The sequence below is a fragment of the Mauremys mutica genome, chromosome 5, assembly GCF_020497125.1.
Source record: "Mauremys mutica isolate MM-2020 ecotype Southern chromosome 5, ASM2049712v1, whole genome shotgun sequence".
Taxonomy (NCBI): Eukaryota; Metazoa; Chordata; order Testudines; family Geoemydidae; genus Mauremys; species Mauremys mutica.
Genome location: NC_059076.1, coordinates 34,349,777 through 34,377,525, shown reverse-complemented (window position 1 = coordinate 34,377,525; position 27,749 = coordinate 34,349,777). Strand labels below are relative to the sequence as shown.

The window sequence follows — 27,749 nt, the reverse complement described above, 5'->3', positions numbered from 1 at the left end:
GATGGAGATGGTCTTTAAACAGCTTCTTCATTTCTTATGGCAGAGATTGCACTTGCCTCAGAAGACTAGTGTGCTGCACCTGTACAGTGCAACCAGCCAATACAGTCACAAAGAGCGAGGCTCAAGTTCCCAAACTGCGTGTCCAATAGCAGGATTTACACTGATGTTTAGTATTGCCTTGCAAAACTCTACTCACCCAGTTTCCCAAAGCAAGTAATTGATTTGGAAGAGCAGGTATAATTTTCACTTTGTTATCATCATGATCATAGATTCATAGCAAAGACTCAGTGAGTAGGTTTGCTCAGAGTTGTTATATTTTCAAAATAATTTTGCAAAGCTCAACAATCGAGCACTGATGGAGTTCTAAAATGATGGTGAAATATAATTGCCTTGCTGAAAAGATCCATATTATATTTTATCTGTTTTCAGTAGCTGTTTGATAATGATAAGTAAGTGGCTACTTTTATGATTTAGATACATAGATTTTGCAATAACTTAATTTATAAATTGTCAAAACACATTTCTTTCCTTTAAAAAAATAGCATTTTTATTCAGTTTCCAGAAGACGAACTACTGTAAGAAGCCTCATTGGCTGAATTTTAACTATGAACTTTTTAGCAAAGCTTTGTGTAGTTTCCACTGCTATTTTACACAAACACATTTAATGAAAAATGATTTGGCTCCAAGACATTTTTCAGATTAATTACCCATTAAAAGAAGGCTTATGACAAAAAGTACAGTATAGAGTAATATTCAAATGTAAAGAAGAACCAGACTCCAGTGAGATTAAGCACTACCTTAATGAGGCGGCGTTTAATGAGCTGCTGATCAGCAGAGAGAAACCCATGATTGATTTTAGGAAACACCATCTGATCAGGCAGGTGAGGTCAAAGGTTGAAGTTCAGAGATGAGAGAGTTGAAGAATAGACATCAGAAGGCCCCAAGAAAGAAATAAAGATATATACATTAGACTTATAATAGCTAATATAGTATAAACTGGTGCTTGTGTCTGATAAAATCTGTGCCTTTTCTTTTAAAGGAGTTAACATCTAGATTGACAGGATACAAAATAGAAGCTTTGTTACTTATGGATTGATTGAAGGTAACATAACACAAGTTTTCTTTCCAGCAATTCTTCAAGGCATCTCTGAGTTCATCAACATTTTATAATCCTAGGGCTATAAAATCAGCACATTTCTTATATGGTGGTCTTTCAGCAAAGATTCCATAGACAAAGCACCAATTCAATTTTCAGTCAGATTTGCCAACCAGCATATTGTGCCATGAAGAATGGTGCCATTTTAATGATATCTGAAATCCAGGCATACCTAGACTGTTTAAATCCTTCCTGTTTCATTTGCACATTTTTCAAAGTGCATCTGCAAGGGTACAGTTTAAACTACTGGTGCATGACACATAAACAGATAATTGAATCTGCCTGTGCTCATTAGGTGCCTGGTGAACAGTACTTTGACATTTCCCATACTCCTGTATGTCTTAATAAAGCACAATTATAACAAAACTTCATCTACAAACTAAAATGCCCTTCCAGAGTATGTGTGATGTGGGTGCTAGGGTAGGTACTAACACACCCAGAGCTGGATTCTAATCTCCTTCACACTGTATCTCAGGAACAATTCCACTGGAATAAGTGGAGTTACAGCATGAAACCCGTGCGTGGTGAAATCAGAATTAGGCCCATAGTAAGTCAGATGGGCTAATTGGTATCCCATGGCAAAATTAACTGTTCATGTGCACTCTTATGCTGATAGAGAGACCTGACTGAACTGGTACATGTCATCCACAAACCTTGACGGTGAGGATCTGATTACTGTGCAGAGCAGCGACTGTGGGGAAGCCTGGCAGACCCTAGGGACACAACATAACATGGGACCAAAACAACACGACACAAAACATCACACGGACAATTTACTAATCGACAAACAGAACAAACACTGTGTTTAGTACGTCCCACTGCCTATCAACAGCTGTGTCTGTCATATGGGAAACAGAACTAGGTGTAAGCAATATATCAGAGATTTGGCTGTTTATTTTGCATAAAGAACTTAAAGGAATTTTAAAGAGAAAAGCCACTTAGCAGTATCAAATATTATTATGGATAATTATGAACATTTGACATCTGTTAGGCTACAGTTGGCTGAGATGTAAGCCATTTTCAACCAACATATGTGATAGTACTTTTAGAGAGGTACGTGTACAAAGCTCTGCCAGATCACTGCGGAACCTGAAAGACTGAGAGCAGATCCTGAAATGACTTTGAATTATTATGCCTTTAATACTCTGGTTAACATATGACATTCAGCACATAAACTGATAGTATATACACAATAATACACATTGAACAATGGTCTACCACTAGACCAGGAGTAGTCAGATGGCTGAGGTCAACATTTTTGACATATACAGCAGTATCTCCACCTTCAGGACAAAATTCTCCTCTCAGATCCCCCATGGTGGATCTAGCCTCTCACATTCTACTCTCCCTGCATGTGCAGGACTCCCATCTTTGATGAAGGAAGAGAAGAATACCAAAGTTGGAACCAGCTGAGAGAATGAGAGAGGTGAATTTTGCACCCAATTTACACCTTTCCAGTATTGCATTGGAGGGTGGGAGTTAGACCTGTTAACAAAGGAAAAAGGCCTCTATCTCCTCTACAGTTGATCGGTATATTTTAAACAAAACCCTCTTCTAAGCCTGTAGCACAGTATATTATCTAAAGCATCTCAGGGCACTTTTAGCCTGACAGAGGTTGTAAGCTGCATCGGGATTTTTTAACCATTATAAATAGCTGAATACCACTTCTGTTTCTGCCCCCCCCTTTTGATCACAGTGATTTAAGATTTTTCTTTATAAATAAAGTCATAGGAATTTTCTAATGCATGTAGCATGTCTCCAATGGTACATTAAATCACATCTTAAGAACTGGGATGTAACTCTCCTCTCACTTTGGTTTCATACCGAGGTACCTCTACTGACTTCAGTGGAGTTACCCCTGATTATACCAGTGAAGTGAACAGAGACTGACCCTAGTACGGTAGTGCAACAATACAAAGCAAACTTTATTGGCCTTGCTACTTTCAAAAATTATATACCCTAAATGTAGCAGAAAGAACAGCTTCGTCCTCTTTTTATGTTTTTTAAACAAGCTAAAAACCTCTAAACACACATTGCTACCAAACACAGGAATGATGCATAATTTTGAAAACAGATGTATTTGATTTGCGTTTGTCTGATTATGGAATATGAGTTTAAAAAGTTATTAGATGGTAATATGCCAGAATCTTTACATCTGTGACTCATTAGCCCTACTTTGCACATGGTCCATTCCTTTTCTTGACAAAACTACAATCCTTATGTAATGAAGACAGGTACAAACAAAAAGTCAACAAAAGAGCTAAAAGCTGAATAGCAGTGATAAATATTAAATCTCACTTATTAGAAAAAGGATAAATTGAAAATCTTTTAATCGCTTCAGTTTTACTCCGTAGGCTCTACAATTACAACATGATAATGCACAAATTTTCATAGTTAGCTCTGAATATAATAGGCTTGAAATTTTTAAAAGATTAATGGAAACTCATATCAGTGTTGATTTATTCCCTTCTGAATATGAACCAGACCTGTGAATAAAATAGAAAAGGAGATTTTGCTCTGAAAAGATGCCATTCTGCTCAAGTCAAGAGCTCTGAAAGGCTTAGGCTTGTGAAAATTTTGTGCAGCCCTCTGAAAAAGGTTCATCTGGAGCTTTGCACATACCCCTCTGGCATACTCAACCCCTCTGAAGCTACATCAACAAAATAAGGAGTAGTTATCAATACTTCAGCTATTTGTGCGTACAAACACATTAGGGAATGAGAGAAACTCCCTTTTTAATATTAGTTTAGGACCAGATTTTGATTTGTTCTTATGAAAATGTGCAGTTGTAGGGAAAGGCACAGATGCTTAAAAGCTAGACCTTTCACTCAGGGTAGCACAGAGACTGCTCCCTTCCTACTCCCATAGGGGCACAAGGTGCTCCAAAAGGAGGGAGAAGGGAGTGAGGATAATGGTTCATCCCCCACATAGTGTCCTCTGGAGCTAGCCAACCCTGCAAAGATATTAGGCAGAGCCTTGTGAAAGTGAGCAGAAATGGGTCTGCATGCCTGGGAGCTCTGGGAGGCATTCCACCTTCTGAGGTTCAGGGAAGATGGTGCTAGTGCACAATGAGTCTCTCAAAATTAAAGGTCATAAAAGATCTATCTTTTTCACAAAATGAATTCTCCTTCTTCTTTCGTCCTTCAGTTATACATATAACCTTCAAGAGCTCCTAGATCTGTTTGGGGTTTTTTTTCTAACTAGAGCTCCTATCAGGGATGGATTCAAAGTTGTTCAGTGATGGATTATTTTGTTTATTTTGTTTGAGTTTTTAAAACACACATACAAAGAGCACTCATCCCATGCTCTGCATTCCCCTTCCAATAATTAAGACACCACAATAAGCAACAACTACACTGAACCACTAAGGTTCATCGACAATCACAGTCTGAAGTCATTCCCATTCCAGAACTCCATTAGCTCACCACATCTAAATATGCACACTGTCGCATCCTCATCCCAACCCCTCCACAATAGCCTAAGCAGAACGGGGAACTTTGAAGCATGCCCACAGCCATGGAATTGCACAATGCATAGGGCCCTGCTTACCAACTTGGAAACATATATCATGGCTGTACAGTCCCGTATGACACCTATGGAGGAAACTGAAGAATGTTAGAACTTCCTGATGCTTTTCCTTTCCTCTAGAATTTTCACTCCAATATAGTAACTGTCCCTGTTATATCCATCATATTGTAGTCTAACTTCTTCTGTGGAGGAATTCCCACCAGCAGTCCCAGAATACACTCCATGTGGCCATCTACATAAGGTCACGACTTCTTTAAGATATTTAAAAGACCCATCATAATTTTACTGCTGTATTATAAATGCAGTAACATTATGAAGTCATTATGACTAGCTTTATATAATGCTGCTGCATACACTGTATGTTGACTGTTGGATTTTCTTGTTATGGTAAATGTGACAAAGTTTTCATTAGTGAGACAAGGTGGGTGAGGTAATATCTTTTATTGGACCATCTTTTGCTGGTGAAAGACACAAGCTTTCAAGTTTACACAGAGTTCTTTTTCAGGTGACCTGAAGTAAGCTTGAAAGCTTGCCTCTCTCACCAACAGAAGTTGGTCCAATAAAAGATATTACCTCACCCACCTTGTCTTGCTACTATCCTGGGACCAAAGATAGCTACAACGCTGCATACAAAGTCTTGCTTAGGCTTTTCCTTGTGACCTGTCAATAAACCCATGCTGCACAAGCTTACATGTTCCTGTGAAGACATGGTAAATGAGACAGGAATTACCACCTGCTGCTCACTTGCACTTCCTACGATTACAGCCAGCTGCTGCTATTTCACATCAAATCACACAGGCTTCAGGCCAGAGTGATTCTGACAGTCTTTATGGCTGACTTCCCTCCCCCAGCTACCACCTCAAGTTCTAATTAATCCCTCAGACCAAGTGCCAGTCCTGAAGCTAATTATTGTACCTGCCCTGGGGAATAGAGTGTCCTGTATCACTCTGTACTGTGCCACAGACTCTCAGCAGGAGCTCTTTTATACAATCCCTTTCATCACAACTGCTGCTTTCTCCATCACCAGAATTCTGCTAACTTACACAATGCCCTGCAATGAATGACAAGCATTGTGGGTTTTTTTCACATACACAATAATACAACTTCAATTTTATTATTTATTGTATTATGCCACTGTTAAGAGTTTATATCAACTCAATAAAAACCTGATATTTAGCAACTAGCACAAACTAATTCTGGCTAGAGATGGGTTGTTACAAATATATTATTTTCTATGATTACTATACTTTCATACCAGACTCTGATTGAGCTACTTTGTTTTTAGCATTAGATGAATTTCCCATTACGCAATATCCTCTCCAGAAATAATTCAATGACAAGTATATTCTAAGTGGGACCATGTTAATGTAAACTACAATCTAATTGCCTATATAGTAAATATGCCAGAGTCACGCATAATATGAGTTCCAATGAACAATCTCAACTTGAAGTACATGAACTATCCTTCTAAAGACAATGTCTCAGAGCCAATTCAGCTCCCACTGAAATCAGTGGGAAAGAATCCGATCGACTTCAACAGGGGTTGGATTGGCTCCTGTATCTGGTTTCATCTGCAACCCTTATCAAATTGCACTCCGTTTCTGAGATGTGAACTGAATTGGATAGGATATTAGTAAGCAGAGGCCTCCTTCCTGGACACTTTGCTCAAAATTTGCAGTCCTGGCTCATTCAGTTTCTATTCATTTCATACTGCAGTGTCTGAACAGATAAATGGCACAAAGTGCATTTAGAGTATGTATTAGAGCTGGGTGAAATATTCATAATGAGTTTTATTTGATCAAATTTGCCTATTTCAAGTGTGCAGTACTTCATGGTAACTGAAACAATTTACAAAATGTCAATATTTTGAGGAAGCACCATTTTTTTTGCAGAGTAAAGTTTCAAAGCTGTATTAAGTCAATGTTCAGTTGCAAACTTTTGAAAGAACAACCGTAACGTTTTGTTCAGAGTTCTGAACATTTCACAGTTATGAACAACCTCCATTTCCGAGGTGTTCTTAACTCTGAGGTTCTACTGTACTGATATAACTTTCCATGTAGACAAGCTCTAAAATTACTTAATCTGTGAGTGGCATAAGCTACGTCAGCAGGAGAAGCTCTCCCACCAACAGCACCATGCACAGTAGCACTTATGTCGGTGTAACTTATGTTGCTCACGGGGGTGCAATATTCACATCTCTAAGCGACGTAAGTTTGCCAACATAGGCGGTACTGTACACATAGCCTTACTTCAGTGGGAGCGGGATAGACCCAAAGTGTTGTTTTTACTCTGCATTCACTGGAAACATATTAACTAAAGCTACCGTACGTGTATTAGTCAATCGGGTTTACAATTTGATTTTTTCCCCCAAATACTCTCTCAACAAGCAAAACATACTGATATCTTTAGTTTCCATTAAATATGGAACATTTTATAAAGCGCTTCTCTAAGAGAGTCTAAAATGTAATAGGCAAAACAGTGATTTGATTTTAACATATAATCAGGACATTTTTTAATTTTAATGAGCTTGCTGTCATCATGCCAACTTCTGTCAATACTGGAAGAAATGAAAACAGTTTTCCCGTACTCAAGTACAGAATCTGTAAAGCATCAATTGTAACACAGCTATTTCTTTTCCCTAAGCAATACATACAGCAGCAAATAAGCAGCAAATTCATTAAAGGCAAAGACAAGAGAGGCAAGGGTTAAGCAAATAGGAACATTGCATTACTATCTGGGCCTAACTGTTTTAACAGAGCATAAGAATCTGTTTAATCATTCAAGTCAACAAAGGTTAAGATAATAAAATAAACTTCTGAATGCCTTGCTTTTCTGGAACCTAATCTCTCCTGCTGAAGACATTTTAAAGATGCTATCAGTTTTGTGTAGACCCAGCTGTTAGGAAAATTTACTTGAATACACCATGAGGAGAAAATAATTTTATGAAAGTCGTTATGTATGGCTCCTGGGTGGCTTGTTATTGCACCTAACTCCCAAAACTAATTTAGAACCAGCTGCTGGCTTATGATTTTTAGATCTGATAAACAATAAATCTCTCACGTATCAGGAATGAATGACAGAAGCTGTTTATTATGTCATTTGCAGGAAGATGATAGAAGACTGATTAAGATACTGTGCTATTGCTGATTAGCCTCTGCACATTCACCTCTCAAAGTCTATTTTCATTAATTAGGCTTCAAACTCTGCTTGGACAATAAATCCTTTGCAATCTAAAGGTGGCAGAGTTCCTTAAGTAAAAGTCATTATGAAATCTTCAAAGGCTTTGCTAGTTTCTAACCTAATAATTTTAAATTGAAGTGGAATTGAGCAACTGGAACTGAGCAGCGACTCCGTATCAGCACTTATTCTAATAGCCCACAGGCTAAAATACATCAGTTTTAATTTTCAGTGTCATGGCTCAGTATAGCAATGCAGGCCGCTACAGACATGTTGTGAAACAAGCATCTTCTACAAAATGGAAATTGATTCAGAAGACTTACTAACATTGAGCCTCTTACACTTGTAATTGGAGGAATTCTAATTCTGCAGGTGACCAAAAAATCTGGTTCAATCAGAATTTTAAAAATAAGTAACAAATTCATAAGAAGTTAGGTACAAATATACATGTGCAGAAAACAAACTTACTAGGGAAGATTAAACAGTTAGGGTAGGACTTTCAAAAGTACACAGCACTGAATCATAGAATATCTGGGTTGGAAGGGACCTCAGGAGGTCATCTAGTCCAACCCCCTGCTCAAAGCAGGACCAGTCCCCAACTAAATCATCCCAGTCAGGGCTTCATCAAGCCTGACCTTAAAAACCTCTAAGGAAGGAGATTCTACCACCTCCGTAGGTAACCCATTCCAGTGCTTCACCACTTTCTAATGAAAAAGTTTTTCCTAATATCCAACCTAAACCTCCCCCACTGCAACCATTGAGACCATTACTCCTTGTTCTGTCATCTGGTACCACTGAGAACAATCTAGAGCCATCCTCTTTGGAACCCCCTTTCAGGTAGTTGAAAGCAGCTATCAAATCCCCCCTCATTCTTCTTTTTGCAGACTAAACAATCCCAGTTCCCTCCGCCTCTCCTCATAAGTCAGGTGCTCCAGCCCCCAATCACTTTTGTTGCCCTCCGCTGGACTCTTTCCAATTTGTTCACATCCTTCTTTTAGTGTGGCGCCCAAAACTGGACACAGTACTCCAGATGAGGCCTCACCAATGCCGAATAGAGGGGAATGATCACGTCCCTCGATCTGCTGGCAATGCCCCTACTTATACAGCCCAAAATGCCGTTAGCCTTCTTGGCAACAAGGGCACACTGTCGACTCATATCCAGCTTCTCATCCACTGTAACCCCTAGGTCCTTTTCTGCAGAACTGCTGCCTAGCCATTCGGTCCCTAGTCTGTAGCAGTGCATGGGATTCTTCCGTCCTAAGTGCAGGACTCTGCACTTGTCCTTGTTGAACCTCATCAGATTTCTTTTGGCCCAAACCTCTAATTTGTCTAGGCCCCTCTGTATCCTATCCCTACCCTCCAGCGTATCTATCACTCCTCCCAGTTTAGTGTCATCTGCAAATTTGCTGAGGGTGCAGTCCACGCCATCCTCCCAATCATTAATGAAGATTTTGAACAAAAGCGGCCCCAGGACCGACCCTTGGGTACTGCGCTTGATACCAGCTGCCAACTAGACATGGAGCCATTGATCACTGGCATATCTAGTCTTATTGGAGTTAACAAGGCAGGCCAACACTGAGCACTTTTGAAAAATCCAACTCCTAACAAACATTAGCCCCTTTAAAAAACTGGAAAAAATACCCATAACTCCATGAAAACTGCAAGTCTCTGAACCTCCAAACAATGTTTGCAGGATTTGGACCCTCATTTTCAATACTGTATTTCTATCAATTGGAGGTGTGTTATATAGGGCCTTATTTTCAAACCAGTAAGCATACTATTCTCCACCTACCTCATGCATACTGTAGTGTGTGCAAATCAAGTAAGGTGAACTTCTGCAACTCTGAAATAGTGTACTTAATTTCCCCCTTAATAGTTTTTCAGAGTGATTTAAGCAGGGAGCGTCTTTACATTTTTAAGATCAAAACAGGAAAATTGAAGGTTGCAAGAGATATTCTTGTCTCAGGTATAAGTAATGAGAGAAGGTGATGATCTACATCTTTCTCTTCATTTCACTGGGAATTTTGCAAGCTTCAGGGTCCCATTTTGACCCTGGCAAATCTCCACTTTTTACTTTGGTTTCTTTTACTAATAAAAGTGCCTGAAAGAAGAAGGTGGTTGTTATAAAGGCGAAGGGGCTCTTTTGAATTTTCAAAGCCCTAAAAATGGCTTGGCGCAGTAAAACCTTTGCTATAAGCAAGTCTGAGCATCAAAAACATTTGTAAAAAGTTTCTGATATAACAAAGAAACTGCAGGCTCCATATCTCCAAAAGATGAGCTAGTTTAAAAGTGTCCAGGACTTTCAGGTACAGTAACCAGTCTATTTTCAGGCTTTTTGAATGTAAATGTTGATGTCATTCCAGTATCACTTTCAGGCAGAATACTTCTGGGAACAATAGAAAACATCATAGTGTCACCCACCACAGTACCTATGTTACATACGAAATGATGCAAAACATACAGAAAAGTAACCAAAGGAACGAACAAGTGGGTATAGTTTCATTTTGGTGCATGATGGATTTACACCAAGAACTTCCATTAATTACATATGTCTAATCCCCTGGAAATGCAAATTGAGCATATACATCCTGAGGAGAGTAATCAGAAAAGATAACTATTGTAGCATGAAATATAAAATGGTAAGAAGCACTATCCTAATATTTACACTTGAAAAAATCTGATGAAAAAGAAGGAAAGGCTCCTGTAAAGCATATCCAACCTCATTTTGAGAAAGATAAGGACATTAGAGAGGAGACTCTGCAAATTACTCAAATGATATCTACAAATTTCTTAATGAAACTCTTCAATATAGTGTAAACTAATTAAACCTCTGATGAAGCATGATCTATACCACAGGATACTGTCTCCCAATTTTGCATCTCCACTCCTGATCTGTTTTTACCATCCAGTCCTGCATCTTAAGCCAGTCTCTCTGACATCTCCTGCAGGTTGCCTCACTGTCAACTTAAATTTAACATGTTTAAAGTTCAGCTTGTTGGATCTGATTCTTCTGTACCTTCTAGCTGCATTGCACTAGTCTAAAGTCTAACCAGACTTGCTAGCAGGGCTGCCCAGAGGATTCAGGGGGCCTGGGTCCCGGGGCGGAAGGACCCCCCACCACGGGTCTTCGGGGCACTTCGGTGGTGGGTCCCTGAGTGGAAGGACACCCTGCCGCCGAATTGCTGCCGAAGACACGGAGCAGAAGAAGCACCAGGGGCCCAGGCCCCATGAGAGTTTTCCAGGGGCCCCGGAGTGAGTGAAGGACCCCACTTCAGGGGCCCCTGTGGGGCCTGGGGCAAATTGCCCCACTTTCCCCCTCCCCCCCCGGGCAGCCCTGCTTGCTAGCCCTAGGACTGAAGAGCTGTAATGATGGTTTAAAGCCATGTTCTCTAATTCTGGATTTGTGCCAAGACTGCTGGTCCAGTCTACAGAATCTGGGCCCTTTTCTCCACTCCAAGGTCCTTTCCAGTTCTCCCATTCCCTGTCACTATTAACACTACCTCCATTCTCCCATGACCTGAGAGCCATTTTTGACTGTACCCTCTGTCCTGCCACACCCAACCATGCCCTTTGCAAATCTTCTCATTTTTTACTCAACAGAATTTCCAAGTGCCAACATTCTCTCTCTTTCCACCCTGCTAAAGCTCTCACCCAGGCCCTGATGATATCTTGGCTTAACTCCTGCAACCCCTTTTCCTCTGGCCTCACTCACACCTGCTCTTCTGACCATGATCACCTGCCTTTGACTTCCTCCACTGACGACTCCTTCACCACCACATCAAATTCAAGATCCTTGCCCTCAGCTTTTTAGGGCCTTTCACAACTCTGCCCTTCCATACATCCCTCTCTTGTACCTTGCTGAGATTGTTCCTTGCCTCTTTTGCTTTCCTAACAATGCCAAACTTGAATGCCTGTATGTTCATTTCTCCCACCAGCACATTTCCACTGTTTTCTGTGCTACACCTCATGCATAGAATACCTCTCCAAAGTAGTATAGAGATGCTACCCTGCCCTCTTCCAAATCCCTTCTTGTAGATTCACTTTTGTCATGATGCCTTCAGCAAACAGTCAGCTCAAGTAGATAGCCAGTGAGGATTTCTCAGCTCTCTTTTAGCTACTTCTATCTTATAATTTAAAAATCAACTTTAAATGATTCGGAAACATTAAGTTGTGCATATAACCATTCTAGGTAACAATGTGCTGCTTTCACTATTACTCGTCATCCTTCCTCATTCCTGCCTTTAGTTGTTTCTTGTTTGTCTTAAATTAGATTTTAAACTATTAGGACTGGAACTGCAGCTTTCTAATGTCAGTACATCACCAAGCATCATGGGGCCTGTCTGGGGTTCTAAGCACTACTGTCATCAGAATAATATGGACAACTAAATATGTTATGATTTTAAAGGTTTAGCACTCACAGTAAACTTAAAATATATTAACTAATTGACAGAAAACATGCCCTGGCACATACTATCATGAGAAAAAGCATAAACATGTCACTAAACTGAGCCTCTGCATCATTAGAACAGTATGTCCAAACATTTGTATAATGAAGAACGGGTGTAAAGACAATGAACTGGCACTACCAGCATAACAATATGTTCACCATTGTATTCCTGTGATTAAAACAAACACAATATTTAAAAACTAAAATAACTCCACAAGGAATGTGTTAGGTTTACATTACTAACTCTAAAATTTGCTGTTTCTAACTGTTTGGAAAAAAATGCTATGTTTAAGAGACAATATTATTATTATTTTTGGTACATGTATTTAGGCACACAAACTAGTCCATGAATGTGCCATGTTTTTATAATTCTCTACATAATGGATATTTGAAGAGAAAATATAGAACCAAAATTATTAATAAACCCCACCTGACCTCTGCACTGTAGGAGTCTATGCAAGACCTGAAAGATGGCTGGGAAAACTGAAAGGTTTGCTCTGGCAAACCAACTCTTACACAGCAGAGCAAAATCACTGTTAAATGCATTTTCCCCCACTAGCAGCAGTTGTATATTTTCATATATAGTAATGTATGTATGGCTACTCTTACTCAAACGGTTCTCAGAGACTATTTGGTTATATTTGGTGTTACTGTCCTGCAGACACTTACTACAACATGCAGGGTAAATGCAGCTAATAAGCATGATTAGCTAAGACACTATGTTTAATTTAGTTTTGCACTAAGGACTAATTGCTTACTCAGGGAAGGGGAAGTGTAACATTTTTTTTAAGATGCTTACCCGAGGGCCCTGATCACCTTGATCTCCCTGCAAAGTGGAAAGATGAGATGATAGTTTTAACACAGCATCTGTGTGCTACCCAACTCTCTTACATAATTTCACATCATACTGCGTCAATATAAACTATGTGTTCATACCAGGAGGGGTTTTCATTTATTTTGTAAGTAAGTTGACTATATGTGTACTCACCTTCTCGCCTTTTGGACCAGGAGGACCCTGAAAAAAACAGAAAAAAAATTGACAAATTATTGATGCTAATGAAGTTCAATTACCAGTTATAGGGACACAGTAAGAAGCAGGTCTGAATGATCCAGAGATCTATTCCTAATGTTATGATTTCTTACAGTTTTCATTCCATAAGCTGCAGGTATTTTAGGAACAAGTTCTGCAAAGATTTAGTAGCAGGTGTAGTGGGGTTACTCCTGTTGAGCTGTGCACGCAGTCTTCAGTGGGACTGCGCACAATAGTAAAACAACATGAGTGAAATCCTGGCAATGGCAAAGGCAAAACTCCCACTGACTTCAACAGAGCCAGGATTTCATCCTACATCTGGTAATAAGCGTTTTCTAAAACAGTAAAACTTTTTACCAAATATGGCTAATAAATCCAGAGTTTTAGAAATCTGTCATGTATTTTGGCAGCCTTCTTACATTCGAAAAGTAACGGAAAATTAGATTAGGAATTCTATGAGCATAGCAAGTCATGTTCAGTCCAGTGGCTACTGTGATGTGGTAGAGGAAAGTGAGCTCTTCTTTATCAGAATTCAGTTTGATATGACTTTTCAGAATGAAGGATAATTATTTAAAAAACACCAGACAAACAAAATGGTGTAGTGGTGATATTAGGGTGGTACTATAGGTTCTTTCATTACTCTCTGTTGTCTGAACAAGTTCCCATCTTCTGTGTTGTGCAACTGTCCGGAATCAACTTTCTAGACCCAGTTCTCAAGCTATGGCTCGTGGATCACTTGCTGGTAGTCTGCATAGAACTGGCAGATTAAATGGTGCTGACTCTGCCTACATGTTTCCAGCTCCTTCTGAAGATGTCCAGGTGTTTCAGTGCAAAGAAGAGTTTTGGCACGGGTAAAAGCATCTGGAAACAAAGAGGACAAGCCAGTCTAGTTGTGCTCAGTAGGGGCCATGGCTACAACAAGAGAAGGAAAGGAAAAAAGCACCACCATCAGAGAACAGCACCACCAGTAGCATAGTTAAAACTAACTAACTCTTTTCCTAATGCTACTTTTCCACGTAAGCAAGCGGTATAACTGCCAGAAGGATTTTTCATAATCAGAAATGGGAGAGGAAGTGGTTCGCATGACTTGCAAATGGAAGAAGTGGCCCATGAAACACTCTCTCATAGGATGCTGGCTACAGCGAAAAAAGCTTTGAAAATTCCTGTGCTAGCTAGTTTCTGGTGTATTTTTAAGGGTTCCTCAGCATGTAGGAGAGCCCCTGCTACTACACCTTTTAAGCAGATGCAATGTACGTTAACTTCTGTAGCTGGCCATCTCTTCTGGCTGGTGCAGGGGGGAAGAATCAAGCCCTGGCCTCCTCCTGCCCTTCCCATTTCTCCTTTGGGACAGCTAGAGGTGTGGAGCACTTGCACTCAATTGAATACAATGACTGTCATTGTGGCCCTCTTCCCCTTGTATCCCCACACAGAGGCTGGACACAGTCCTTCCCTGAGTTTTAAAAAACAAGTTAAAGCACAGATAAACTTGTGATAAACATTTGCCTTTGTGCATCCACTTGGTCAACTTACATCTCTCACTGGTTCTTCTCAGTGCAGAGGTTCACATGCCAAACAGTTAAAATTGCATGCAGAATTCTGTATTCTGTGTCAGCAACTGACCCCATGAATGCTTGTACTGATGTGACTCAGAGGGATAATAATGCAGCACATTTTCAGCAGGCCTGCTTTAAAACATGTGAATACATATATCAAGCTTGCAAGCTCTCAGACAAACATATATCAATATTTACCAATAGTTACTGCAGAATAGTATCTGAGAGTATAGCATGTGTGTAGTAATTGTTGGCAAACACTGACTTTAAAATGGTGACCACTGAACCGAGAATACAATATCTGCTGTGGTTACATTCCATTACCTTAAAAAAATAATCCTTTAACTGACCCTCGATGACCCATCAATTGCGCACTATAGCTAAGGGACCAGATTCAGTAACGCTGTATATTACACTCCCTGTGCCTGCAACCCAAAGATATTCATCTCAATTTAAGGAAGGGCCGGGCATTTTACTGCCACTGCACTCTCTTGGGATTTCTGTCGGTGGGGGTGGAATGCAGTTAATCACAGTCTGGTTTCAACAGAAACTCCACTGGCAGAAACTGCTGAAGGCATGGTACAACTGTTGTAGCTATAGCCCTTCCTGACCAGTGCCACCCACTTGCTGGGCTCACTCACAGGCATATAATTAGTCCACAATGACACAACTAAGGATGCAGTCAATTTGCACCACCACAACCTCCTTCCCAGGAGACATACTAGAGCTCTGGAAGCATGAATGTGAATCCAACCGATGATTTTTAATAGAGTTGGTTATATTTTTTTTTCAAATAACTTATCCAATGATTTTTTCCCTTTTTTCTCTTTGCAGATTATCCACGAATCCCCCACCCCCGATTTCTGTGAATTAGTTAATTAATCACAATTGTCTGATGGATCAAATTGGTTGCTGGGAGTGTTTGCTTTTTGCACAATATGGCTAGTTACCTAAGTCACATGGAATTGTTTCTGTTTCTTGATTGGATGTTTTATAATTTAAAAGACTCTCCCTTTCTGCTTACATTAACATTCAACAAATCTATTGTATGAACAAATAAAAATATCTTTTCAAAATGGCCACAAGGGCATTTTTGGTGTGAATACTATCACAAACACTTGTACTTTTATTCACAATGCTTTTGCTTTCCGCGAGCTTTCCTGCAAATAAAAATTAGCTCTCCTAAATACCAGTAAAGGGAATCAGTGGCATTTCATTGCAAAAATATTCAAGTAAAATTTTATGGCTGTGTTCACCCAGTTCTAGTTTTTGAGAATACCATTTCCATTGTTTTGGGAACTTTAAAAAGGAAATCGCAACCCTCAGCCTTTGACATCATCTTTCCATTTGTGTGGAGAAATTCTCTCAAGGTTTTACTGCAGGATTTATTGATGTGTGTGTTCGGGGGAGGGAGGAAAGACTGTAAGGATTTGGTATGAGGCAAAGTGATGTTTGTGGAGGTGGGGTGAGAGTTGGGGACTGGTTTGTTTAAAGGAGGGCAAGTGTTGCAGAGGGTTTGTTTTTCCCCCAAACGCTATTCTTTCTTCTTGTTAAAGAGCATATATACAAAGAACTCAGTGAGTTTAAAAAAATGCTAATTTCGAAGGCTGCAACAGAGATGTCTTGCCCTTTTCCAAAGGAGCTTTCTGAGCTTTCGTTTGTGAGAAGGCAGAGATCAGGCCTCTCTGCTGCACAAATGTGAAAGCATTTTGTGTCCGTTATGTGAAACGTCTGAGGTCAGAACATTTCTGAAATAACTTTACAGTGTTTTCACTGGACACAGAGGCTCTTTTCTCAAAGTGTAATTATCTACTGCAGACTGCCATACATTTTCAAATACAGTTTATAGCCTCTTTGGCATAAGCAAGGCCTCGTAAATCACAAACACATGCAAAATTTGCATTCATAATTGAGTGATAAATACTACTCTTTTTAAAACAGGGTGTTCCAAAGCAGACTGAAAGGCGTCCAGGCACCTGCCAACTGAGAACAAAGCTGAAGTAAGGGTCAACTGTATTTTACAGCTGCTGCTGCCCCTGAGTACAGACACAAGCTACATTTATACATTCAGGACTAATGGCAGGTGCTTCTTTCTTGCTGTCTTGACTGAAGCCACATTTCCATTCCTTTGTCTCATCCTCGTTAATATAAATAGGTATACAAGGAGTGAAAGGCCAGGGCCAGGGCCAGGGCAGGACATCATGAGGCCTAATCCTGCAGTCTGCATTCAGACAAGATTCCCATTGAAGTTTATGAAAGAATTATCTGAGTAAGGTCTGCAGGATTTTGCCCATAAGCAGTATTTCATGGCAAATCAAGGTGTTAATTTTTTACTTTACTCTACCGTGACAGCTATTTCCCACCTGTAAAGGTCTTCTGCCGATTATATTAGCAACATCTTCTCAACAGCCAGTATTTCAATCAAACCATTTAAAAAATATATTTGATTGTGCATTCTATTATCTTCCAAGCTAGTCCAATATTTCTCTAAAAGTATAAACACAGCCACAATCTTCCCTTCATTATAGACCCCAACTTTAATCTGCATAACATGTCTCTGCATTAAGAACCAGTATACTGTATATTCAACAAAGAAGTCTCCCAACTTTACTCTATGGTCTGTCTCTACATTATGATCTGTTTCTATACAAACAGTTAAACAGGACATGAAATTAAGAGTGAGGCTCTATAATTTAATAGGGAAGATGTAGAGTGTATAATGTAGTGTGACACCTGACAGATCAGGGATACGCATGAGGAGGAGGTTTAAAGATATAGCAATGTGCCCAGGTTACATATAGAAGGCCAGATTCACAGCTGTGGACCCCAAGGTGTGGGTCTCTGGTGACAGCAAGTTCACTCCACTAGGAGCAGTAATGCAGATGTGCAAGTTACTGGCAGTCTCCGGAAGCCAGAGGTATTTGGCACAGGCCATGAACTGTGTTGAGTAGCCTGTGATGATACAAGGTCAACACAGGCAGTGCATCCACCAGTGGGGCTTCTAGGGAACCCCAACTGTAAAACAAAGCTGTTCTCCCCTAGTAGAACCACTGTGGAAGGGGCTGATAATACTTTTTTCTCCCTTCTCTTTTCTACCCCTCAGCTAGCTTCCCCTGTGAGCCCAAGCAGGTATCGACTTTCTAATGTGTTGGGGAGTGTTCGACCCCTGCTGAACCCCAGGTCCTGCCCCTACTCCACCCCTTCCCCAAGGTCCCACTCCCACCCTGCCTCTTCCCGCCTTGTTCTGCCCCCTCCCTCCGAGCGCACCCCAACCTAGCTCCTCCCCCTCCAGCGCCTCCTGCACTCCACAGAACAGCTAATTGCAGCAAGTAGGAGGAGCTGGCTAGGAGGGGGAAGAGCTGATCAGGGGGGCTGTCGGTGGGTTATCAGCACCCACTATCTTTTTCCCCTGGGTGCTCCAGCTCCAGAGCACCCATGGTGTCAGTGTCTATGGGCCCAGGGAGATCCCTGCACACGGAATCTGGCTTGCAGAATTAAAAATATCTATGAATTAAGGTTTCATTTTTAATTTTGGACAAAATAACCCCACAATGATTTTGTCACTGAATTACAATGTGTACTGAGGGCCTAAGGACCATTTAGAGAACAACTGTGGTCTTCTGGAGGGTGCCCAGGATGAAAAAGAATTAAAGAACTGATTACAAACAAGAGACAGCATCAATGCAATTGCAGAAATGCAACTGATTAGCCAACTAAGAACAAAACATTTTTTAAAAATTATAATACGCAGGTTAGACTAGCGCAAGCCAAATCTTACAGTAAGCACACAAACCCAGGAGATAACCTGGAAGAGTTATCAGGCAGCTTCTCATTATTGATAAACTGGCATTAAAATAATATTTTCACAATTATATAAAATATAACATGAACCTAGAATGTTTTGCTGTTTGTTTTTTGAGGATTTTATTTCAGTGATGGAATGTAGTTTCTGTAGGCGAGGAAGAGCCATTTCACATTGAAAGTACTGATATTTCTTCCTTCACCATTTTGCTCATAACTATCAGCTGTTCCAAATTTCAACAGATTTCCTTGACTTTGAAACTAAAATTTACATCAAACTCGTAGAAACCCAGCAATTATTGTAAAATATCATTGGACTGGATATGTGAATTATTAAATGTGATGTTAGAGAAAGTACTAAGAAAAGAGTAACAAAATCATTGTAAGCTTCCTGGCCTATTCTTTTTCCTGTTTCCCTTCTGAGTCCAGGAATGTTAAGCAGCATGGTTTTGGACTTCATTAAATCTGGCCATGTTTGCAGTCACGGGTTGTGTTAGCTGGCGCACAATGCCAGCATCTCACCTTGGATCAAATTTACTAATGCTCTCCAAAATTTCCAGTGCATTTATAGAGCTTCTTCCTCTTAACCAATGCTGTCTCCATCCCCTTTCTTGGACACATTTCATTCTCCCCTCTGGGATTCTCATAGTTTCATTTGGATCATAAAAAAATCTCGTCATAAATTTTGCTTTACTCTCCTCTGCTGCACTGCAGTTTCTTTTTGTTACATCTTTCGTCCAGTACAGAAGAAAAGAAGTCTTCATATTTGACAGTGCAATTTGTACCTGACTGAATAATCAACGGCCAAAAAGTAAGACGTAAAATCATTGCACATAACATATCTTAGATGAACAATTCAGTCTTGTAATTTACTTGTTGATGTCAATGTTAACCTTAACCTGACATTTATTTACACCACTGTGTCCAGAATGCAGTGATATACACTGCTATGTAAATCACATAGGTTCTTAAACTGCAGGTTAGAAAATATGATCTATCCAAGAGGTTCCAGGAAAGTGAAGACTTACATTATAATAGCACTAATTTACACATGTATCTTCACTTCTCATGCAGTGTTGGGGTTGAGATCAGGATTTGCAGCCTTACAATACTGCCCCTGAAGCTCTCAGAGAACTATAGTGGCCAGTGGTTCACCACAGAACTCTTCCCCAGTGCTTCCAGCCTCCCCAGTGGTCAGGTACCAAGCCAGAGCATGAAGCTCAAATTCCCAGCATGTTAGCACATTGTTCTATTGCTATATGCCCTTTGAACACATTATCCTTTATCTTACATGCATTTTCTTTGATTAATCAATATAGCTGTCTTCCTTTTCGGCACATGCATTTCTTCAAAAAACCACAAACCTCAGTGCAAATAATACTTAAAAAAAAATTCCAGGACACTGAAAGAATATGCGTGTCCACTGCCTGGGTTTTATAGATAAAGGGTCAAATTTACCTCTAGCACAAGTGAATACAACTCCATTTACTTCAGTAGTATTGAGCCTGCCTATACTAGCAATGCAATTTGCCCAATTTCTCTTCTTAGCATCCAATACAAACAATCAGTCAAGCATAATGACATTCTGAATCAAATTGTTACGTCTCTTCTGAACCAGAGCTAGATGAGTATCTGCAGGATACTCCCAGACCCACTGTGCTAGCATGACACCATGACCAAGAATATAATGGCAGAGAAATGAGGTGCGTTAGCAGAACCAGAATACTGAGGTAATTCTCTCATCCAGAATACAATCAGACAGTTCCTGGATGCTATTTGTTGGCTAATATAATATAATGAATATACTTCCCAGGCCAAAATATTTGAGCCATCACCTCATTGGTCACAATATGTTTCCCTATGCTCATACTTTGTATCTCTGCATTAGGATGAATTTACTGATATTCTTATGTATCCATGCAAATTTTGAGCACTTATGAGGATGGATACAGTGAATTCATAAAGCCATATCAAAGATTCTTGTGATAAAATGTAGATCTCTCTCTACTGACAACTATACCTCTACCCTGATATAACGCTGTCCTCAGGAGCCAAAAAATCCTACCGTGTTATAGGTGAAACCACGTTTTATCGAATTTGCTTTGATCCCCTGGAGAACTACTTTACCACGTTATATCTGAATTCATGTTATATCGGGTTGTGTTATATCAGGGTAGAGGTGTATACGGTAACTAATTAGTGATGGACAAACCATAGAAGGATTAGTATTTATAGGCCAGTTCAGATATGCATCCAAAACTTTGTTCAATTTTGTACTGCTTAAACATATGAATCTAGTACATAATAACATAAGAAAGGCCATATTGGGTCAGACCAAAGGTCCATTTAGCCTTGTATCCTGTCTTCCAATAGAGGCTAATGCCAAGTGCTTCAGAGGGAATGAACAGAACAAGTAATCATCAAATACTGGCAAAAAGTGCTGACTGAGTCCTTTAGACTGAAGTAATCCACGTATCCACAGAAAAAGTGCAGCATGGGTGAAGCATGTCCACTTTGACCCACCAACATGTCTCACCCTTGACCTGAAGGGAATACCTCTCATCAGGATGAAATCTCAGCCTCAATGGCCATTTCACTCCTTGGCATACCTGCGAAGACTGCCATCCATGTTAGTTTTTATTCTGGGGATGTGGAGAACTGTTCTTTGGGAAACGGAATGAAACCACCGAAGTTACACAGGCAACTGAAAAGCTGTTTGGTGATAACTTTCAATAACAACCTATCTGAGTCATAACTTATCTTTAAAGACTGGCCATTCAGAGACTGAAGCAGTACAGCTGTTAATTTCCTTTTCCCTTCCTCAAGCTCAATCCTCTATTCAGTCCACTCTTTCCCTGCCCTGGGGATGGAGTCCTAGTCTATCCCCATTCTGGAAGATGTCAAGTGGTGCTCTTTTCTTCTTCCTGACATGTTCTCCCTCAACTGGGATTATACGTGTGTACCCATGCCAGAATTTCAATGTAATACTATATTTCTCACACTAGTGTTCACTTTGCATCTCTGTGTTCATAAGTAATGAGTGAGCGCATAATCAGTTATGTCACACCTCAAGCATGGAAGGGGAAAAATGCTTTCTAATGCCCCTTAACACTAACAGAAGGTACTTGTTGGAAGCCACGGGCACTTGATAGGATTCAATAGCAAGAGAACGAGCAGTTGACTCTGGCGTTGTACTTTTGTTAATAAATATTCACTGCAGTCAACAGAGATTAATGCATTCAAATTCAGGTAGCAGAACAATAAATCAATCAGCTGGAAAAACTGCATGAACGAAAAAGGAGGAAGAAGAAAGGCATTAAAGGCTACCTTAGCATTTACAATAAAAAGGAACTAGAGTCTGGGCAAAGAAGTATCATAGCACCTTTCCACAGAAAAATTGTGTTTATTACGGTGTCAAAGTCTGTTAAACTGGAAAAGGGAGTTATAGCTATAAACAGATTTATAACTTCAGATTTCACACACCTTTCATTGTACACTAAAGATTAAAGTGGCCATGAAACAAAACAAGAAACGAAGGAAAAATAAATAGAATTGCTAGATCTTCCCATCAGCCCACCATATTAGGACTACCAATGATATAATACAAGTCTGTATTGTTTTGTGAACATTTCTGTGATGATATCTTTACTATTAAGCTATTTTTCTCAAAAAATATGATGTTAATTTAAGCCCAGGCCTAAGAGGGCCCACTAGGTACTGACTCTGATCACAAAGCTCTGCCTTATGGAAGCAATTAATGTAGACTAGAACTGAAAGAACACTTGGGAGAGAAAAAACCTTAAAAGGAAGAGTCCAATGAAATTCAGGGCTTATAAAACTGCATAGATCAGAGAAGCACATTCTGGGTTTCTTTCCTAGCACAATACAAATTAAACAGCAAAATTACACCTCCTGCCAATCAAAGCCATAAACCTCTTTTTTCCAAGGTCTTTTGAGATATAAACATGCTGTTAAACCTTTTTTTTTTTCTTTTTTTTTCATTTCCCTTTGCAGATTTTTCTGAACTGGCATGTTCTTCCATTTACTCCTAAAAGTACAATATGAAAATAGCTCCTTGATGAGGCCTAGGAAATCTTTATACACTTCTACCCCGATATAACGCGGTCCTCTGGAGCCAAAAATCCCTACCGCATTATAGGTGAAACCCCATTATATCGGGGTAGCAGCAGCAGGGCTCCAGCAGTGATTTAAAGGGCCCGGGGCTCCCCACAGCAGCCGGAGCCCCGGGACCTTTAAAGTGCTGCCCGAACCCTGCTGCTGGAGACCCGGGGCTACCGTGCTATATGCGAACCTGTGTTATATCAGGCTGCGTTATATTGGGGTACAGATGTATCATTTTAGGTAATTGTAGTTCACAATGTAATGTTTTATTCATGTTCGATTAAACTTGAAAAGCAGCTCCTTTAAGGCAAAGGTTGTTGTGGTTTGTCCTATTACCCAATGGTCTGGTGGAATAACTCAGTGCCTTGTGAAAGTCTCACTTCAGGGGTGATTTTAAGCATCTTTTTCTTTTGGATCACAGCCTCAAACACCTTGCAGAGAATTACTTCTCCTGAGGGCATGCAAGAGAGGTTCAAGAGTGCAGTTGAGCAAAATATTTGGACACAACTTTTTTTTTTTTTTTAATGAAAAATGCATACTTGGGTAAATTGAAATATTTGCAAATCCATGTTGAATTTGCCTAATGCTTCAGCCAGGAAAAAAAATCTGAAAAAGTCAAAGCAATGTTTCAGTGTGAAATGACTCTTCATTTAGAATTTTTCTTACATTTTATTTTTTAAAGGGTTAAAAAAAACCCCAGAAACAAAAATTAAACTTTTGCTTAACCCAAAATTAATTTTTTTCATCTTTTTGTTTTGCCAATTTTTTTTTTGTTTCCAGTTGATCCAATGCCAATTCTGGCTATGTCTACACTGCAGCTAGGAAAGCATTTCCCGGAGCAGGGAGACAGACACACACTAGCTCTGCTAGAGCTAGTGCACTAGAAATAGCAGTGTGACCACAGGTGACATAGAAAGGTACAGACTACCCATCCAAGTACAATCACACCTGAGCCCTGGGTATGTACTCAGGTGGCTTGTCCAAGACACCTCAGCCACTCTTCTATTTTTAGCACATTAGCTCAAGCAGAGGTAGCACATATCTGGCCACCCATACTGGGAAGCACAATTCTAGCTGCAGTGTAGACACACCCTGAGAATAATGAGAACATGCCACTACTAGTAGCCAGTTCAGAAGCAGCACTGCAGCATCTGTCTTTCAAGCTCTCTTCCCACTTTTATGGCTCAGTGAAATCTCTCTACTTTTGTCTTTTGGGGAAAAGCATTTAATTATATCCCAAGCAGAGCCTTCTGCAACCAGGAATGGAGAAGAGCAGAACTAATGTAAATGGTGGATTCTTGGTAACTTGAAGTCTTTAAATCTTGATTTGAGAACTTCAATAAGTCAGCGAGAGGTTATGAGTCTATTACAGGAGTGGGTGGGTGAGGTTCCGTGGCCTGCGATGTGCAGGAGGTCAGACTCCATAATAACAATGGTCTCTTCTGGCCTTAAAGTCTGAGTGTCTATTAGCATAAGACTCATGCAGACCATTAGGGACCTTGCATAGGTGATGGGCAGTACAGAAAACTCCAAGATAAGTTGCTAGAAATAAAACTATGAAGCATCTGATTAGTGATGAGGTTCATCTATCACTAAGTAAGTGTTGAGCACTGGTCAAGATTAAAATGTCAATATTTACCAACAGTTTCACAGCACAGTATCTACTGAAATAACTATATACTAATTTATGGTATGTCAACTTGATAATTGTGACCACTGCACATTTTGTTCAGATTTGAATGACTTTTTTCAAGACTGTTTGGTTTTCCACAACCTGAAAACAAGATTTAGTTATTGAAAATACTAAAAAACCTGTCTCATAATATCTGCTATTAAATGTCAGGTGCTTCTTTTGAAGAATTTTGGGCCCAATTCGGCTCTAGTTACATAGGTGTAAATCCAAATGACAACAATAGAAGTTACACTTTCGTAACTGAACAGAATTGGGAACGTGGCGCTAAAAAGTACCGTGAAATCAATCTGTTGTACGGCCACATTGAGGTGCATTAGCATTTGGCTTTTCACATAAGCCTTTAAAAATCTGGGGGCCAAATTCTGCTAACAGTTTAACCAGGACAAATCCAGAGTAACTATTTATTTCAGTGGAATTACTCTGGATTTATCTTGCCATCAATGAGAGCAATATTTCAACCTATGCTTGTACTGTATTTTTTCTCTTCCAAATTTTACTATAAACTACATTACAACACACATTCATTCTTTCACGGAAGCAGAACACCAAAGAAAGATTTAGATTTCCTTTTAGAAATGTCTACAAATGCAACTATAAAATGCAATTGTAAAAGAGGTGGCAAGTTATATTACATAAATCATGACTGGTTAGAAGGGCAATAGCAGTAAAATATTAATATGAGGCCATAGCTGTGTAAAATATTGCCCAAGGGATAGAAGAGTTTCTGAGATTGTAATATAATCTCCATACCCTAGGACTGAAGGAATTATTTCACAGTCTAGGTAACTTTTTAATCCTTAGGGTATGCTAAAGCTTGGGAAAATAAAACACAAAAATGTTGGAGTGAAATTTAGCACCACTGAAATTGCTTTTAAAATTTTCCTGTGGGACCTTATGTTTCCTCCTTTTCCATGCTACCTTACACATCCTGTAGGTCCTCAAATAGTTTCTCTGTCCGCCAATGTTGTTGCAACCTCAGATGTTGTGTAAACAAATCATAACATCTTTTTAAAACAAAATACATTATACCTGGTCATCAACTGTGGGTAATAAGAACCGTAGAATTTTACATAACCTAAATCCATCTGAGGCAAATTACAGTCCAGCAGAACACTACAAGATACTTAAACATCCCATCTGAGTCATGACAAGATAGGCAAAGTCGAATTCGTGGGGTTCTAATTCTGGCTCTGACATGAATCTGTCAACCCTTGCTCACACAAGTAAGTCAGCTGAAGTCAATGAGACTACACGTATCAGTAAAGCCTACTTGTGTGAGTGATGGTTGAAGGATCGGTCCCTTAAGTCTCTGCATCAGTTTCCCCATCTGCAATAGGAGATAATAAAGACATACTTTATAGAAGTATTTTGAGAATTAGTTAATATTTATAATGTGCTTTGAAGATGAAAGACCTTATAAAATGCTACACATTATTGTACATCAGTTATACATATCTACACATATTTAGCATAATGTATATATAAACATGAGGTGACTAGAGAGATTTTTGTAACCTCTGAGGCTTGCAACATTTTTTAAAAAGGAAGCAATTTAAAACAACATAAAGTTTATTAAAAACAAAACTAAACATTTTCCTAAGGCTAATATTTTTGTCTGCAAAACTCAGACCATCTTCAGGGGAAATTACACACATATGTATGTGTATATATAAATGAATATTTATTCTTTTGGCAAATGATCACTAGCAGACATACTGTACAATGAAATTGTATTATATTTCTTCGAAAGTATGTGATTCTTTTAAATGTTCCCCAGCAGCTCATGATGCTTAACATTCCTTATGAATGCCAGTGTTTGAGATCATCCAAGAGCCTCTGTTATTTACCATATTATATAGCAGGGCATCCAAAGTGTGTTCCATGGGCAGAATGTGGCCCTTGGAGTTTTGAATTATGGCCTGCTATACACAGTGGTGACCTGTAGAGATTACAGGTTGCAGCATGCCATTGCTCCATCTTGATGCAAACAGGCAAATTACTGAAAATGCAGAGGACATTTTGACCTGTCCTTATGAATGGAATTACAGTATTTCCTACCACACTGAGTTCTTTTTGCATCATTATCCTCATGTAAATGTGACCCATATGCATATAAGCACAATAATGCATCATCAGAGTGATGCATGCCAGCACCTCATCAAATGCACATGCACATAATATATTAAAATCTGAAAGAGAGGGTCTGATACACTAATATTTTGGTATTATAACAATACTGTTAAATCTTATCTGTTTTGGGGCCTGTTCCTGCAAATGCTTATGCATGTAAGTTTACTCATGTGCACAAGTCACTGTAAAGTGGGCCTTTCCTGAAAATTTAGGGTAAAACCAGGACCCACTGAAGTCATTGGCAAAACTCTCACTGACTTCAAGGAAGTCCGGATTTTCCCTGTGGTACGCATCACTAATCCAGCCCCTACACACACAAGTAATCTTTACACTTGCAAGTAGTCCTGCTGAACTCAACTGCACTACTCAGATTCATAGAGTTTAAGGTCATAAGGGACCATTAGATCATCTAGTTTGACTTCTTGCATATCACGGACCCTTAAAGTTCACCCAGTTATCCCTGTATTGAGCAAAATAACTTGTGTTTGGCTTTCAGAAAGGCGTCCAGTCTTGATCTGAGGACATCAAGAGATGGATAATCCACCACTCCCCCTCGGCAGCTTGTTCCAAAGGTTAATCACCCTCACTGTTAAAAACGTGTCCCTTATTTCCAATTTGAATTTGTCTGGCTTCAGCTTTTAGCCACTGATTCTTGTTAAGCCCTTCTCTGTTAGATTAAAGAAGCCTTTAGTATCTGGTATTTTCTCTCCATTAAGTTACTTATACACTGTAATCAAGTCATCTTTCAATCCTCCTTTTGATAAACTAAACAGATCACACTCTTAAATCTCTGACTGTAAGGCATTTTCTCCACCCCTCTAATCATTTTTGTGGCTCTTTCTTACACCAGAACTGTATCCAATATTCCAATATCAGTTTCACCAATTACATAGAGGTAAGATCACCTCCCTACTCCTACTCACTACTCTCCTGTTTATAAATCCAAGGATTGCATCAGCCCTTTCTGCCACAGCATCACACAGAGCTCATGTTCAGTTGCTCGTCCATGATGACACCTAAATCCTTTTTAGAGTCCTGCTCTCTGATACAGTCCCTCATTCTGTGGGTCTAGCCAGCTTTCCTTGTTCCTAGATGTATAACTTTGCATTTGG

At 39.6% G+C, this 27,749-nt stretch overlaps 1 protein-coding gene across 1 annotated transcript in view; it reads right to left on the bottom strand.

The window, feature by feature from the left end:
- The window catches only part of COL25A1 (collagen type XXV alpha 1 chain), a 454,889-nt gene that overhangs the window by 128,497 nt on the left and 298,643 nt on the right, over positions 1-27,749 (bottom strand). The window contains exons 9-11 of the mRNA XM_045019561.1: positions 13,297-13,323; positions 13,108-13,134; positions 798-869 (exon numbers count right to left, since the gene is read on the bottom strand). Of these exons, the coding sequence (XP_044875496.1) occupies positions 798-869; positions 13,108-13,134; positions 13,297-13,323 (126 nt within the window). The remainder of the gene's footprint in view (positions 1-797; positions 870-13,107; positions 13,135-13,296; positions 13,324-27,749) is intronic.